General features: G+C 40.9%; 1 protein-coding gene across 1 annotated transcript; it reads left to right on the forward strand.

The window, feature by feature from the left end:
* The first annotated feature begins 2 nt into the window (after positions 1-2).
* Positions 3-16,423, forward strand: LOC117261635 (long-chain fatty acid transport protein 2-like). The gene is made up of 10 exons (XM_033634027.2): positions 3-543; positions 2,806-3,015; positions 3,106-3,261; positions 3,443-3,567; positions 3,655-3,849; positions 3,937-4,027; positions 5,766-5,964; positions 6,051-6,148; positions 14,069-14,199; positions 14,291-16,423. The coding sequence occupies exons 1-10, from the start codon at positions 87-89 to the stop codon at positions 14,465-14,467; spliced, it is 1,839 nt and encodes a 612-aa protein (XP_033489918.1). The 5' UTR covers positions 3-86; the 3' UTR covers positions 14,468-16,423.
* Positions 16,424-17,384: the final 961 nt, after the last annotated feature.

Raw genomic sequence — 17,384 nt, forward strand, 5'->3', positions numbered from 1 at the left:
TTATGCTCCGACCCTCTTTTTCCCTCAGCAGATCTCAACATTGAGTCCTACTACACACTGGTGTCTGCAGCTGTCCACTGATAAACATGATTATCTGGATCCTGCTTGCAGCTGCACTTCTTGTCGCCCTTTTCCTTCGCTATCCTTACTTTATCCAGGATGTCCGATTCCTGCGGGATCGGTTTAAAGCAAGGGAGCTTGTCTTAAAGTACAAGCAGACCAACTACTCCATCCTGGACCGTTTTTTTGAGGTGGTGAAAGCGCAGCCACACAAACCCTTCGTGCTTTACAAAGACGAGACGTACAGCTTCCAGGACGCGGATGAGCTGAGCAACAAAGCCGCACGAGTTTTCCTGCAGATCGGACTCAAAGAAGGAGACAAGGTCGCGTTGTTTCTCAGAAATGAGCCCATGTTCCTGTGGATGTGGCTGGCCTTGGTGAAGATCGGATGTTCCGGTGCTTTTCTCAACTACAACATCAGATCAAAGTCCCTGTTGCACTGCTTCAGCTGCGTCGGAGCCAAGACTCTGGTTGCAGCTGGAGGTAAGAAGTACACACATCGTGCACTGAGCAGTAACTGTGCAGAAACTTAGTTACAAACAGTGTTAGGTTACTTTTGCAATAGGTCACAGATCACTAGTTACCATCTTAATAAGTAATGCAACTTTTTGAATTATTTCATTAAAGCAATGCAAATAATTACATATGATTATTCTCTTTTAAATAAATGTTTTAACCTGGGCAATTAAGCTGAAAAATGTCCTGCAACAGGCCAAAAGAAGGCACACACCTTTGTAATCACTCACATTTTGATTAGTAACTAATTTAATCACATCCAGCTATCAGTGCCAGGTATCAGTACCATTCATTTTGTCATTATCAGTAACTGCGTATCCTGGTGCAGGGTCATGAGGGGCTGCAGCCTATCCCAGCTGACACTGGGCGAGAGGCGAAGTGTGTCATTATAGCAAAGATCCAATAATATGTGATACATGTAAAACTAATCTCATAGAGTAGGAGAGAATTCAGTGTTTGCCTCTAAAAATTGCTCTAGTAAAATCCAAATACCTTAAAATGGTACAAAAAAGTAGAAAACATCATGTCTTATGAGTTATCTTCCACCCATAGGTGCCTCTCAGTACATGAAGGAACTTTTTAGTTTGCTTTCTTCCAGGAGCACAGGGCTGCATTTATGTCATGCAACCTGAATGTAACTTAAGCTCCACATGCAGTTTACTGTAGGTTTATATCCTCAGATTAAGCTCTGATGCATTTAGCATTTATTATCTTCAGCAGGGGTGTAAGTGAAAACACTGCAAGAAACAGTGCATGAAAATGTTGATTGCACGAAGTCAGTGTAATAGCTTTTGTAAAGGCTGTTGGGCTGGTTATGTGCTTTCCACTGAAGAGTTAGTCATTCATATGGAGCCTAACAAAGCAACATCTGTCCTCAGAAAAAAGGAGAAACTTGGGTGAAAGAGAAGTGTCTTATCAAGTTTAGCTACTTCATATTTCTCCCTTACATGTCAGTCAAATATTGCACTTTTTATTGCACTACGTTTCTTGAGAGCTTAAGTTGATTGTTATATAACAGCAGGAGTGTCAAAGCTGAAATTTAATAGTGGGCAATGAGCTTAAAGCAAACACCTATTGTGTTGTATTGTTAAGATGCAAAATGTCACTGGGATCCCATTTCCCTTCACTGAAATTCCTTTTGTCTGTGTGCCAATGTCTCTGCCGCTCTATTTTTTTTCTCAGCTCACTTGCGCCAAACTGACTCTCTGTGCCAAGTGTCACTCTGTCTGCTGCGCTCAGGTTATAAAAATAATTGATAATAAGTAGGGAACCACATATTTATATTATTATTATGTTTTTAAAAAAATGCTAGAAACATCTGGTAGACCGAATCACATCTTATGATGGGCCATCTCTGGCCTGCAGTTTTACAAAACATATTATCATTTTATGAAATAAAACACAGTGTTAAATCTTACGCCAGTGATTCCCAATCTTTTTGGCTTATCACCCTTTACAAAAATGGCAGTGCCTAGTTATCACCACTGATTGTCGCCCAAACAGATGAGAGTATTCAATATTCCACAACACATGCAAAGATAAAATAAGAAAAGTACCCAAAAATGAATACTTTTTTCCTTATCCTTGTTTCATATGGCTAGAGAAAAACTGTCTGATGATATGTGGTATAAAGCAAACTTACTGTCTCATGAAGAAGAGTTACAATATTGAGCCTTATGTGAAGTATAATTTAAACAAAAGACAGTTATACTCAGGAGCATCACCATTAGCCTTAGAGCTGTAGAGACCAGTAGGTTTAATGATACTCAGAGGAGGACAGACGTTGTTTGATGTCTGACATTGGTGAAAATATTTTACTGTCCTTCATATGATGATATCAGGGACTTTTAGGAGTAATTTTAGATCTTCAATTAAAATTTGATAAACATATAAGGAAAATTTCAAAAACAATAAAGATGAACCTTAATTGTTTTAAATTGATAAGGCACCACATACCCACACAGGCAGCCCAGTTATATCATAAATCTAAATTTGGACAATCAGCGTTTTCCATAAAGGGCTGTCAGCTCTGGAACACATTACCAAGTGAAATCAAACTGATTACAGATATAAAATCCTTCACAACAAAGGTCAAATGCAGGTTAAACGCAAACCAGAGCTGTAGCCACTCTTAGCTGAATGCGCTCAAACTTTTAGGGGTATTAGTGTAAGTGTTTTGGTGTATTGTGGTATGTGTACTTGTCTTCTGACTTGTGGTTTTATCCCCAGAGTTACAGGATGCTGTGGATGAGGTCCTGCCCACTCTGCTGGAGCAGGGGATCACTGTTCTCACCCTGGCTGACCGAACCGAAAACGCACACATGCAGAGCTTCAAAGAAAAAATGAACCAGGCCCTCTCGGGGCCTTTACCCAAGGGTTTAAGGTCACGTGTTAACATGATGAGTCCTGCAGCCTACATATACACATCAGGGACAACAGGTAAGCTCCCTCAGGTGTGACATGTTCGGGATTTATCAGTAAAAGAAACCGGACCTACATCACATGTGCCTCTGGCTTGTCTTTCAACAGGTTTACCTAAAGCAGCAGAGATCTCTCACGCCAGACTGTGGTTCATAGTTTGCTTCATGTCTAAAATGGGAATGACCACCAAAGATGTGATCTACATCAGCCTCCCACTCTATCACACTGCCGGCTTCATTGGATTCGCTTCAGCCATTGACATAGGTACATACCAGGGCTGTTAACACTGGGTCACGCAGAACGTGACCCAGTTTTTTACAAAATTTTTCTACAAAAATCTTCGATCAGGAGTTTCCAAAGTTTTGATGACTGAGTGCTATTTTAAGGGGTCTGCATATGACCTCCAACCTCCTTTTAATATTCTTCATCTTGTTCCTGTGTGCAGGTATCACCGTGGCTCTGAGGGATAAATTCTCTGCATCTAACTTCTGGGACGACTGCAGAAAATATAACGTCACTGTCTTTCAGTACATAGGTGAAATCATGCGCTACCTCTGCAACACACCAAAGGTATGAACTATATGTCACAACATTAACGGTACTCTCACATTAAAGGTCACAAGAAATAAAAAACAACTGTTGTTTCCTCCCTGACAGAAACTCAATGATCGAAGCCACAAAGTGAGACTTGCGATAGGCAACGGGATCAGAGCTGATGTTTGGAGGGACTTCATCGACAGGTTTGGAAACGTCGAAATCAAAGAGTTTTATGGAGCAACTGAGGGGAATTTCGGTCTGGTGAATTACGTCGGCAAGATCGGAGCTGTTGGCAGACACTTCTACTACTTAAAGGTAAATGTTCATATTTCATTTCACATTGTGAAATAAAAACCTGTGAATCAGTCAGCAATGTTTGATGGCTTTTTTCTTATCTTGCAGAAGCATTTTCCTTACGCTGTGATCAAATTCGACATAGAAACAGCAACACCTCTGAGGGATTCTTCTGGTTTCTGCATAGAGGCTGACAAAGGTGCGTTAGACCCAGGGCTGTACGTAGGTACCACTCAGGACACGGAGGTCAGGTCCTCAATTTTTGTTTTTGTTTTTCCTCGGTAATATAGAGATTTGAAGTTCAGTTGAGGACACCACCGTCATGTCCTCAATTTTTTTCTTCTTCAGGGCTTATGGATAGTTAATAATGACTTTACACATAGTGTTTTTTTAACAGATTCAATGTCCTTAAATTTGATCATTTTATACCAACAAATTTAAGTAATGCAGGTATTGAATAAAATAAACTGACAGAGTTTATCCCAGGTGGACTAAAGAATAAGCTTACAAAACAATCTCTAGATTATCAACTGTAAACAGCTGTTTTTAAATGAATGAGGGATTTAATAACATTAATAGAGCGACTCACAGTGCGCCGCAATTGTCATTGCTAGTTTCAGGCCGACACAGTTGTCATTGTACCGGTTAGCGCCAACGTTGTGTAAGCAGGAAATGCACTTGCCCCCATGGCTTTGTAGGTCTTAAAATGAGGTGTTGTCAGGAGCATTGTTGATGTATTGCTATTTTTAGGCAGTGAAATTGATTGCACCATTGACCTGCAAAAACCTGGTCTTAAGTCAGTGATGCAGTATTCCTGCTTTTTAAAAGGCGTGTTATTCAAACAGTAAGATGCGCCTACATTGGCGGATTCACAACCAGTGCACACTCTGCTTGTTACGCACACACAGGGGCGAGCAGATGGGTTGAGGGTGGTTGAAATATGACCTCATTAATGAGGAAAATATTAATTACATTCTCTTTACATGTGAACATAGAAGAACTGCAGAGAGAGACCCTTTTTTTTTACATTTATACACGAGGAGCAGCGTAACGTAATTTTTTCAGAAGCTAAAAGTTCAGTTTTGTTTCACCTGTCAAGTTTATAACTATATACGTGCTCAGGCATGTCATTGCACATAAAATAAGTTATTGCACTAAAGAAAAGAACTGTAATGTGTTTTAGTGGGTTCGCTTCAGCTCAAAGTTCAGTATGGTGATGGCTTTGGGGTACAGACTGTATGAATCTTGTGGTGCGTGTCTTGATGTACCAGTAGCATCTTTTGGAGGGCAACAGTTCAAACAGGTGATGAGCAGGATGGAATGAGACACGCATATCATTAATTAAGGGTCTAAATAAAACCCCTTTGCCCCTTGCGCCGTACTTTGTGCCCAGATAATGTGTCGTTTAACTAGCAAGTGGAGTTGGACATGCCCTAAATGCACTTGCAGTTCACTTTATACCAGCACTTAGATGGTTTAAATAGTGCCCAGAGAGTCTACAGCCATGTCAGCAGCTCTGTGAGGCTCTGCTTGAGAAAAATACTCATATAATCAACTCTCCTGTTATCGTCCCGTTTACTACACAGTGTCTCCCCTCGAAGATAACAGGAGGGTTATTCATTTCTGTTGTGATTTTTCAGTGGTGGTCCAACTGACACATTAGTATTTCAAATGCCTGTTTGTACTTTTAGCCAAGTGTTGGATGATTCAGTGCATCAATAAAAATACCGAAATCCGTTTTCATATCCTTCTAAATCTGTAAATCCGTCACTGTGCTTTACAATTACTAAACACAGTGAATGTTTTTAATACGCTGTAAAATGCCAGGGCATTCTATCTACTGTTTATTACACCTCAACACAACTGGTTTTATTTGTGCTTCAACACACTGGTGTCAAAGCGAGTTACAGGATCACCTTGTGGTTAACCCTCTGCAGGTGAGCCTGGACTTCTGGTCACTGAGATATCACCGTGTGCTCCGTTTGGCGGTTATGTTGGAGACCTTCAGCAAACTGAGAAGAAGAAGCTGCGGGACGTCTTCAAGAAAGGAGACTTGTACTTCAACACTGGTGACCTGCTGCGCATTGATAAAGAAAATTTTTTCTACTTCCACGATCGAGTCGGAGACACTTTCAGGTGAGCTCATCCTTTGGTTTCAGCCACCTACTTTAAAGTGAAGCTTAAAAACCTGAGTGCAATGAGTGATTTATTTTAATACATAGATGGAAAGGAGAGAACGTGGCTACAACTGAGGTGGCTGACATCCTCACAATGGTCGACTGCATTAAAGAAGCCAACGTGTATGGAGTCACAGTGCCAGGTAATTATCGCTCTACATCTTCTCTTTTTTGTCAGCAGCAAAGTGTGAGAGCAGAAATAGTCTTCATTCATTCATCTTCCATAACCGCATGTCCAGTTGGGGATCACAGGGTGGCTATCCCAGCTGACATTGGGCGAGAAGCAGGGTACACCCTGGACAGGCTGCCAGACTATCACAGGGCTGACACATAGAGACAGACAACCATTCACACTCACATTCACACCTACGGACAATTCAGAGTCACCAATTAACCTGCATGTCATTAGACTGTGGGAGGAAGCCGGAGTACCCAGAGAAAATGTCTGTCACAATGTCCCACAGCCTAGTCTTCAAATTTCTGTTTTGTCTAAGCATTTTATAGACAGTCCAACACCCAGAGATATTCACTTTACAATAACATGAACAAAGAAAAATTGGCACATTGTTTCAGCTCTGAGGTAAACTTCATTTCAGGAACATGAAGAACCTGAGCCAGCTTTCAATATTTCATTAAAGGTCGTCTTTGTTTGAAATAATTCAGATGTTGACTCTATTTAATTCCTCTCACATTTACATTCGTCTGATTGCCTCAAATAGATTTTCAGCAGAAACTTGATTTGAAATTATTTTCACTCCAGAGTTGATTAGCTTTGAGAAACTTCTGAAAAACACCTCCCATTTATGTTTTTCAAGGGTGTTTTTCTTGACTGAGCCTGTTGTTACAGACTGACAAGACCTGCCCAGTTTCTTAGAGAAAGGAAATGCAGCCTTTTGAAGCCTCAGTTACACTTTCCACACGCTAGATCTCATGGACATATGCTGGCGCAGAATCCTGGCAAGGAAACGTCAAGGCCAAACGGTGGAATTACAGTCTCCAAGTCCGTCACGTTATCCCATGGAGCCCTAAAAGGAATTTTCCCATAGACTTGCATGTGAAAAAGACATCTGTAAATCCGCAAATTATCCTTTTTTGAGCATCAAGAATTTTATCCATTTGGTCCAATAACATTTAGACAGTGGAGAAGAGCAAGAGTTCACGTTAGGTGAGTGCTAAACCAAGAGTGCCTAATGCCATTATCGGTTCTGCTTATCGGTCTGATTCTTTATCAGTTCCCTCATTGATTTCTGATCACTTATCTGCGTGGAAGAAAAAGTAGGTCTGTGACAACTGTGACATAATCTCTAAGTCTGAACAAAGTGTACAAACAGATTAGAAATAACGCGTGCATGTGACTCAGGTGTTTTCTTAGTCAAAGACAAAAAACCTGCTCAGCCTGTGTAGAGGAAAATGTTTTACCTCAGAGTTTTAGTGTGATATTAATGTGTTATTTTCCTTCCTGTTCACCTGATTCAGTGACGAACTGTTTCACACTGATTAATAGACCCCTGTGTGTAAATGTCACAGCTACTCATCCAGGAAGACATTCTTTGAGGTGCTGAGGGGATCAGGACAGATTGAGAGCTTTGTTGCCACTCAGACATATTGATTAGCCCGACTCACAACCCACTGTTAGCTTTTGATGTAATAATAATAAGGACTACTCCATACCCATTGAGTGCACAGTTGCCCACGTACAGTTTCACATGGTGTGTGTTTGGGATACAGGTCATAGGAAATTGCAGATTAAATAGTCAACTGAACCCATTAAGAAGAGTAATGTATTCAGACAGAGTTTTTGTGAATTTGATAGTACGATTGCTTTATTGAAAGTACAGTAGTACCATTGCCAGTAGTGGGATAGTTAGTGGGCTAAACCTGTACATTAGTAGTTGAGGTAGCACGTTGAAAGGCAGATAGTTAAAGTCATTCCCTTATAGAAGCTCAGTTTTACTAAGTTTTCCAACTTTTGCCAAGAGCGAACTTTAGATATTGGTCCCTAGATTATGTTCACCAAGTTTCATGCAGATCGGTCAAACTTCCTAGGAAGAGATCGATTTGAAGTGTTTTTCAAAAAATACAAAATAGCAGAAAATCTATATAACCGTAAGTTATGGGTTCTTGAGGCAAATTTGCTCCTCATGAGGAGAGGCATCTCTGTGCACAGTTTCATGTCTCTACGACATACAGGGCATGAGAAATGCCCATTCAAAGTTTGCAATTTCAATCGGTTGCTATAGCACCCCCCTTTGGCCAATTGATGTAATATTGCTTCATTCGCATCCTCCCATGACCCTCTACCACTGGAACAGACACACCCACAGATGGACAGAGTTCTCCTCATTATATAGTAAGATAAGAATAAGAATAATGATAATAAACTTTATTAATAAAAACGTTACAAATTGCTTTACATGGTTGATCCTGGATTTAAAACAATGCGGGATTTAAAGGGCCAGTGTGTAATATTTGGCATGGTTTATTGTCAATCTGAATCTGAATCTGAATATTCTACCCATTAATATGTTTATATAAGTGTATAATCGCTATAAAATAAAATTTGTTTGGTTTTCGTAGCCTTATAATTATGCTTTTATATATATATATATATATAGCAAGGGCCTTGCTTTAGAGAGGTCGCCATCTTGCGCCGCCATGTATGTAAGGCAGCCCGAGCGGACAGTCCAGCCAGCCAGAGAACGCGTTTCGCGTGTATAAATGAACCAATGAAGACAGCGGAAGGAAGGAAGAAGGAGGAGGAGGAAACAGCAGAGAGTGTTAGTAGTTCGTCGATAGAGAGTAGTGAAAAGTTTTTTTAGTTATAAAGTTTGCGAATGGACCACACTTACCACGCAACAGGAGAGAATGAACCCGAACCGTCATCTGCGAGGAAAAGAAGACGCAACTTCACTCCTTGTGATGCACTCTCTGCGGCACTTTTTCTCCTGATGATATATCTCCCCAACAATGGCAGCAGTAGCATCGAATCCCATTCTGTGCATTCAGCCTCTCTTCTCGCCCACTCAGCATCAAACACATGGAGTTCCTCATCTGTATGCTCCGGCTCAAACAGGTATGGCTCTGGGTCTGTGTCCGCTACAAGAAACTCTTCAAAATCGCGTTCAAAGTCGTCCATTGCAGCTACTATAGTCCGGAGATATTGCTAGGCTAAATAAACAGCTGAGCTCTGTTTACCGGCTACGCTGTCAGTCAGTGTGCGGGCTGGAGATTGGTGGAGCAGAGAGGGGAGGGGGGTCCCCACTTAGTATGGTAAACGAGTATGTGTGTAAAGTTATGAAGTGTGTGTGTTACGCTAGAAGAGTCAGAGTTTGGGACGGAGTCTTTTACCCCCTGGAGTGTTATCAGAGTTTCTGGAGTGCTCAAATAAACGTGCCTTTTTCCCGAACGCTCCTCTGGTCTCCTGCTCGTGAGGGATTCATTACAATATCGTAACATGGTTTAGATTTCTAAATAAACATTCACCTTGTCGCTAGATAGACCTACTCCTGAAAAACTCGTGCACAAGGCTTTTTGTCCCTACGAGGCCACCGTCCTTTACCCGATGGGAGGGGTGAGCGAGTGAGCCCTGCAATCTAGAATTTGACCACTGATGTCACTGTTTTCAACCCATTTTACACACTGGCCCTTTAAGCAAATAAAATGAGGCAATTTTAAGAAATACAAAGAACAGTGACAATTGAATAAAGATAAAATACCATCACTGAGGCTGAGGCAAAGCTGGCAACTAATTGCCTTGTAGATTGCACTGAGGTGTGGGAAATCGAACAATTAGAGTAATACAGAATAAAAGAATACAATAACCGGTGGCAACACAAGATTAAAAACAATAAAAATAATCAAATGAGACATGTATAAAATAAACAGTGTGCTGAATTTAATAAAAGGCTTTTTTGAACCAATAAGATGTCACTGATTCAGCAAGCCTCAGATCAGATCTAACACTATAAAAACCTTGTTCTGAATGTTCATCTTTAGATAAAATTCAACATCCTCACTGTGAACTTCTGTCTCTACTGCGCAGTGAATACAACTCATCTGAACAAGCCACAGAATTGGACCTGAAAAACACCTGCCTGTGCATCACCATGTTATTAAAACACAGGATATTTAACCTCGGTAACAGACGTGCAGCTCAGTTGGAAAGCAGTGGCGCTTGTGTGTAGAGTGTCAGATACATGGCATACCAGGGGCCGTATTCACAAAGCCTCCCTATACAAACAGTTGCTCCTTGTGACAAAATTCTAAGAACATTCTTAAAATTGTGACGCTTTCTTAGTATTGCCCCTTAAAGTTCAGACTAAAGATAAAAGTTATTCACAGAGCATCTTAGCCCTTAAAACAGTTGAAAGGTGAAAACTGTTAGGAGCAGAGAGGAGGACTTTTAAGAGGCTTAAGAGCTTCTTAATCAGAGGAGAAAATAGTGAAAGACAAAGAGGTGGGAGAAATATTCTCCACTGGATGACAGTGAGTAAATGAAATGCTACATATCAGATGCTGCAGGGATAATATGTGTGTGTCATTTCCCACCTAATGCTATAATGCCAGTAATAAAATGATCACAACACCAAGATATTTGGAAAACTGGAAAATGCAACAGTGCAGCAGTGATGACTTGAGTCTGTCTCAACCTTCCATCAGCAGAGTGATCACACCAACAATGACAACACTTTCACGGTCAGCAGTACATTTAATTTCCACTGGGTGTCCTCACCTTGCAGGCTCACAAAAGGGTGTGTCTCTGACAACCAATCAAATCTGTAAAAAGAATGCACCATACCCAGCAACAGGGTCAACTACACCTCTTCACTAAGGTAAAAGTTTGTGTCCCTTCCTTGCTCAGAGTTGCTCTGAGAACTTTCCTAAATCACTCCTAAACTGGGACTGTAAAAGGGATCGATAAGCTCGGACACATGTGATTGTGCTGTATGGACAATTTGGAACCGGTTCTAGATTCCCATCCCTACTCTTTATACATCCATTACACAGACAGGTGAAAACATACTGCATGAGACCCTTGCAAATGCGACAAGCACAAATCAAGCATTATGGCAACAGCTGAAAAACACCTGGCGTCCCAGGTGCTTTCCCCTCTGCTTTTACTTCCTTGAACCCTGCTGTTGTTAGTGGTATTTTGGGGCCAGAGTGGTGTCTTTCCTCTTGATCCATAGCTACCGGCTGGCCTGTTCAGCTGCGCCAGAGAGGGCTTTGATGGCCTGACGCTGGGCTTGGCCTAGTTGATTTGCCCACAAAGCCCCTGCAGCCCATTTGAACTGGGCAGCCGTGTTACGATGTCATCATATTTAGCAGGTTTTTGTCCTCAGATGGCTTTTATGTTTAGCTAGTCCAAGAAAACACAAACCAGACATTAACTGTTTGCCCATGTTTGCAGCCTGAGTATGTTGCAAATCTAAGGGCATTATAGGGGGAAAAAAGTTTGTACACATTTACCACACTCGTTTATCCCTATCTCAGTTAAGCTCATTAATGAGAGGAGGTGATTGTATTGTGTACTTGTGCGTGTGTGTATAGGTAGCATGTATCCGAGCGTGTATGTGAGTTTACTGTGTACTGGGTGTGCATGTGTCTATGTATCTTTTTTTTTTGTTTCCCTTTATTTATTGTGTTGTTTTTCTATTTGTAACCCTTATGCAGCAATTTTTCCCTTCATCCAAATTTCTCCCAAGGGAGACCAATAAAGTAACCTTGACCTCAACCACGCGCTGTTTGCCAGGAGTCCATCATGTATTGAGGCCAATGGGTACCTTTAAACTCTTGCCACAGTTTCTCTGTGTTGTTTACACTTTATTGGGACAGCTCGGGTCAGTGTACTGGTCATAAACTTTGGCCGAAATATTCCAGTAGGCTGGGACCCCCTTCTTGTTGGTTGTATCTTTCAGACAGTCGGACCAGTGAAGTGGGACAAAGGTTAGGTAAGGCTGCAGTCAGCAGTAACAGAGGACAAGCCGGCTGCACAGAGAGCATAGTTCAAATAAGTAAACTATTCTGAAAACAGCAGAAAGTCAATGATTGCAGGTTGTCCTGATGTTTTGACCCGCTCGCTGACATGGTCAACGGTTGCAGCAGTGGCTGTGTGACACAGCTAATGGAGGCAGTTAAGGTACCTGAGGCTGAAAGCCAAAACATGTCAAGAAGTGCAGTGTTAAATAAACACAAGAACATCCTTGCTTTCTCAAACTTTATGGCATGTAGGAGAATCCTAATGGACTGAAAGTCACATCATCCCCCAAATTCCTCTACAAGGTTTAGAGTTCTAGTGTTTTTTCTTAAATTTGAGAAAATTTAATTTTCATTGCAGGGACATCCTGAGAAATTTAAATCCACTCAGGGTCAGATCATACAATACTTTGGTAAATTAAAGACTGTATAGATTCATAACTCTTCTCTGCTACATTGAGGCTCCTTTTTGGCTCACAATTTTTTATCCATATCTTTTCCTGCATTTTATTTATTTATATTGTGTATATGTCTTGAGTTATTATTATTATTATTATTATTATTATTATTATTATTATTATTGTTATTGTTATTAGTAGTACTAGTGGTAGTGGTAGTAGTTTTTTAATATTGGAGGCTGTGTGATTTGTTCTGTGTTTGAGGAAATTACTATTAATAATATAAATTAATAATATAAATGATCCTACTGTTCACTTGATTTATTACCACAGTAAACATTTTCCTGATAAGTTTATTGCAGGGAAACTCAATTTGCTTTGCGGGCCACTTTTGCAAAGTGACAGGAGGACAGGGGCCATTTAATAAACAAACATTAATGATATTTATCAGTACATATAATAAATGAATTGTGTGTTTGCAACCTTTGATGTTTGCTGTCCTCACTCAACTTACTGATGAGGCAAGTCACATCACTCTCAGTATTTAGAATATGCATTTTTATCTTCCAATAAAGACATTAAAGTAGAAAAGGACTTTTATTTTGATGAAATTATAGACATTTCTACCTTAAATCGATGCATAAAATTCACCAGAATGCGGAACATTAAATGTTTGCTGCCCAAAATTTCCCGAGAGAGGACCCCTAAGCCCTTGTTTTCTATGTGTCCCCCCCAGTGTTGAATCAAAACCTTGCTCTTGTTTGTAGGATTTGAGGACATTTGAGGGGTTAACCCTGACCTCTGTCTGCACTTTTTTATGCATTCTGGCCCCGTATTGTACATTAAAGTACAAAAAATAATCCTAGTGTGAATCAGCTGATATCAAGTGTGACCTGGAAAATGGTCGGCTAGCTGCCTAGCAGCCTGTCACATGCCAGGATTGGCCCACAGGCCATAAGTTTAGTATCCCTGGTTTATGGCCTCAATCTCTAGTTTCAAGGCTTCTCTGATACAGCAAGATGTTCAATTTGTAAAGTAAGGTCCCATTTGGAGTAAAAAAAAGTCAATAACACAGCTTTAGGGCAGTGGTTCACAACTGGTGGGTCGAGATCCAAAAGTGGGTTGCAGATCTTCCTGCTGTGGAGTGAGTGACTAACAGACAGCTTCTTAACAGAGACGGTAAACTGGCCAGACAACATAGTCAAACACAAGTATGATGCTGTTTGTATTAAACTGTGTGGACCTTGAACTAATGACTAAGGAGAACTCTGGACCTTGTGGCTGAACCAGTTGGGAGCCACTGATCTAGGGCATGGCTGCTTTGTTGTATAGTGTTGCATAGTGTTCTTTGGTTTTCAGTCAGATCCACCCCTCACCCCTCCACATCTCTGCCCTCTCGTAACGTCACAGTGGCTACCTCCACATCTTTTTCATGCCCACGGTTTGCTAACACAGGCTTTCTCCTCTAAATGTTTATTTTAGAGAAATACTTCACTTGCAAAATTACTGTTTGTTCATCAATTACTCAAAAACTTATTTTTTTCCCCAGGAATTGAAGGTAAAACGCGGTGAGTAACTGATAAACAAATGATCATTTTGCAGGTGAAGATTTCCCTCAAGCCTAAGTGTATTTAATGTTTTACATCAGTAAAGGTTCCTCTGATTTAACTATTCTTTAACTTATTCCAGGTCAGGAAGGGCGATGTGGGATGGCTGCTGTCACGTTAAGAGATGGACAGAGATTTGACTCCGCTGCTGTTTGTAAGCAAGTCGAAAACTTCCTGCCCAGCTATGCGAGGCCACGTTTTCTCAGGGTTCAGGTACAGTTCATTTTATATTTTTACAAAAATTTCTAACATTCAGCCTTACTTGAGTTCTCTCTCCTTAGAAGCTATTTCACTGTGGTTACAGAACTCCATGGACATTACAGGCACCTTCAAGCATTTGAAGGCAAAAGTGGTGGAGGAAGGTTTCAACCCAAATAAGATAACCGAGCCACTCTTCTATCTGGATGAAAAAGTCATGGATTACGTCCCACTTACGCTGGATATATTCAACGGTGTTACATCAGGGAAGATTAAATTTTAATTCTACCTCTCCTGCTGGCACTGTGACACATCAAGCCACTGCGATGCTGAGCTCATTTGAGAGGCTGCTTTCTGATGAACTCTTGTGATTTTATTTTTATGTGTTTACATATGTTCTTCTACTTCATCAGAAATTCCACACATATCCATAAATGACTTAAATTCTCCAGAGAGCATGTCATAGCCTGTTGCACTGAGAGGGCATTGATTTACTTGAAGCAAGAGAGCAAGTTTTTCCAGTTGAGGAAATGGCTCCTCACTCAAACTGTGACTTCTTGCTGCGTACCATTCTGTTCTGTTGAGGCTATTGTCAGTGCAGGAGCTGGAATCTGTGCCTTGTAAACAAAAGATGTCTTCTTGTATATGACTGTTGATCGTTAGGCATTACGTCCCTCCCTTTCTACAGGGCTGAATGATTGGAGGAAAATAATTGATACAGATTTTTTTCTGATGAGTACTGTGAATTGTAACTATTTTCTTAAAATTAAGTGCTGGACTTTTTAGTAATCTATATACTTTTTACACAAACTTTTATTGTAGCAATCAGAAATATAAATTCCTTGTGTTTTTTCTTAAATAGAAAAATGAACTTGTTACTTAGATCCCTAAATGTTACTTGTCATTATAGCTAGTTATATCAACAATGGCTGTCTAAACCTACAGCATATTAAAGGAGTACTTCACCCATAAAATCATCATGTGCATATCAATTACTCACCCTGTGTTACCTTGATTAGTGAAGAAAACTTTGTTGATGAATTGTAGTAATAAGGGGTTTGCATTTACAACAGCAAAACTATTTCTGCAGTATAATCCAAGTCTCATTTATCCAGCTGTATGCTCAGTACTTCCCAAACACATGCATTTTGGCTAAAACCGTACAATTTAAAACACTTCAGCATACGAGTCGTGCTCCTGCAAGTGCATGTGTTGCTGCTGAATTGAATGGACGAGCGGATTTCAAAGTATTCCTTTAAGACGCTGTAACAAAGCTTTTTCATTGCATCAAGCTGCAGGAAAACCACAGGTGTAATTTATAACTTAAATAAGACCTGTGCTCCTCTAATTGGCCTTTTCCACTGTCACTTTTGGCAGCACCGTTTCAAGCCATGCCGCACTGATTTGCGTTTCTATTATCAGTGGAGACACACCATGCCACGCCGGGCTGCACCAAAGATGGACCTTCTATCGAGTGTGTCCAAAAGCCGGGCTGCCCACCCTCAAATGAGTAGCGGTGATGTCACACTGCAGCTAGGCTGAGTGGGCGGAAGTTCGCTGCATAGATCGGCCTCTCATTGGGCGGAACGAGCCACCTGCTGAAGTCCCGCCCTACCACCTCCGGTTGTGTAGCAGTTTTCAACACGTCCTTTACTAACTTTTTCGGTGTTTGATCTTGCGGGGATGTAGCCATTTTTCTGCCATGGTTCGCGTCCTGTAGGTGATATTTTTGTGGGCGTGTTACACCAAAACCTGTTTCCCCCCGGCAATATTTTTGCAAGCACACCGTTGCTGTGGCATCGCCAAGAACGATTGTGATTGGTTGAAAGAAATAAAAAAAGCCGGGGCGTTTTTTTTTCTCCAATCTTTAAGTGAGAGTCGGCCCAGCCAGACCTTTCTTTTCTTGAGAAAGGTCTGGTGAGCGAGACTACACTGCAGCCAACCCCCTTCTCCCTCTCAAAGAAGCCATGTGTGTTGTGAGATCCTACTCTATCTGCTGATACCAGAGAGAGGCATTTTTAAAAGTCTCTGTGTGTTCATTTCTCAGTACTTTTGGAGCTTCTAACTGAATCGCTGTGGTTTGGAGTTCAGTTTCTCTCCTGCACCCTGTTTGTACTAAAGATATCTGCTTTATTTTACTGTTTCATGTTTGCTATCAGCCGTGTAAAGTTGTGTAAAGTTGGTGCTTGAGAAATTCCTTATTTTGCTGCTTCAAAATAAAATCTTTCTGACAACAAAATAACGTGGGACTTTTATTGTGAAGAATCTGTAGGAAATTAAATACGCTTATCACTCAATTAGCGGAACTTTGTTAGCGGCTTTTCTTCAATACTCAAGATTAATAATACAGCAGGGAGGAAAGCTGATGAAAAGCTGTAGATAACAGGCCGATAGGTAAATTTCTTTAACCTGCCTGGGATCAGCCCTCTGCTTTTAAACATCATCACTCAAAACAAGCCGTCATCAGCTAAAGAACCACCTACATGGAGGAAGCCATGTTGTAATGGAAATGCAAATCCCTGCTTTACAAGTTTCAGGGTAACACCTGTGCTTTTCCCTCTGTAAGAGAAATGTAAAGTGGTTTCACATGACTGGTTTATCATCACATAATGTTGAAGTTTAATGTGTAAAAAACTGTTCCCTTCATGTACCTTGAATAAATCTTCTCTGGGGTGCTGTAAGTGTCTCTGATCACTATGACCCACCAGCTTCTGAGACAGAAACTCTCCTGTCACCCTCTGCTTGGGTGCAGGGTAACCCGGGCTGTGTTGCCCCTGGAGCCAACCACGGATCAGCAGGATGCAGGACAGCTTGACCGGTAAAGACACACATGGGGAATTAAGTCAGAAAGCTGAGGCAGGAGGGACAAGCTCATTAACCAGAAGGTCAGTGATGTTAAGAAGAGGATCAGAAAGACCGTAAATCTCTTGAAAATGTGCAACCTAAAGGTACATGAACCGTCCACCATGATCACGTTTTTGACTTTAACTTCATAGTTCTTTTGAGACCGTGACTTATTATGTTACAGTGGAAGTGTTTTTTGCTTTAATTTATTATAAAGTAAATAATTGCACAATGTAATGCTACAGAATAATGACATTTGCGTTTAGACTGGTTCCCTGTAAGCCCTGTAAGAAAATGAAGGCTTCATTTACAGCACAAATGAAGTGTGTCAACCAAAACAGGAAGAAGATAGTGCT

Source organism: Epinephelus lanceolatus, chromosome 5, assembly GCF_041903045.1.
Source record: "Epinephelus lanceolatus isolate andai-2023 chromosome 5, ASM4190304v1, whole genome shotgun sequence".
Classification (NCBI taxonomy): Eukaryota; Metazoa; Chordata; class Actinopteri; order Perciformes; family Serranidae; genus Epinephelus; species Epinephelus lanceolatus.

What these genes read in the sequence shown, in the direction of transcription:
- LOC117261635 (XM_033634027.2), top strand. Translation starts at nt 87, where the DNA reads ATGATTATCTGGATCCTGCTTGCAGCTGCACTTCTTGTCGCCCTTTTC. An exon ending in ATACACATCAGGGACAACAG is followed by an intron (nt 3,016 to 3,105) that starts GTAAGCTCCCTC and finishes GTCTTTCAACAG; the next exon opens with GTTTACCTAAAGCAGCAGAG. An exon ending in GACACTTCTACTACTTAAAG is followed by an intron (nt 3,850 to 3,936) that starts GTAAATGTTCAT and finishes CTTATCTTGCAG; the next exon opens with AAGCATTTTCCTTACGCTGT.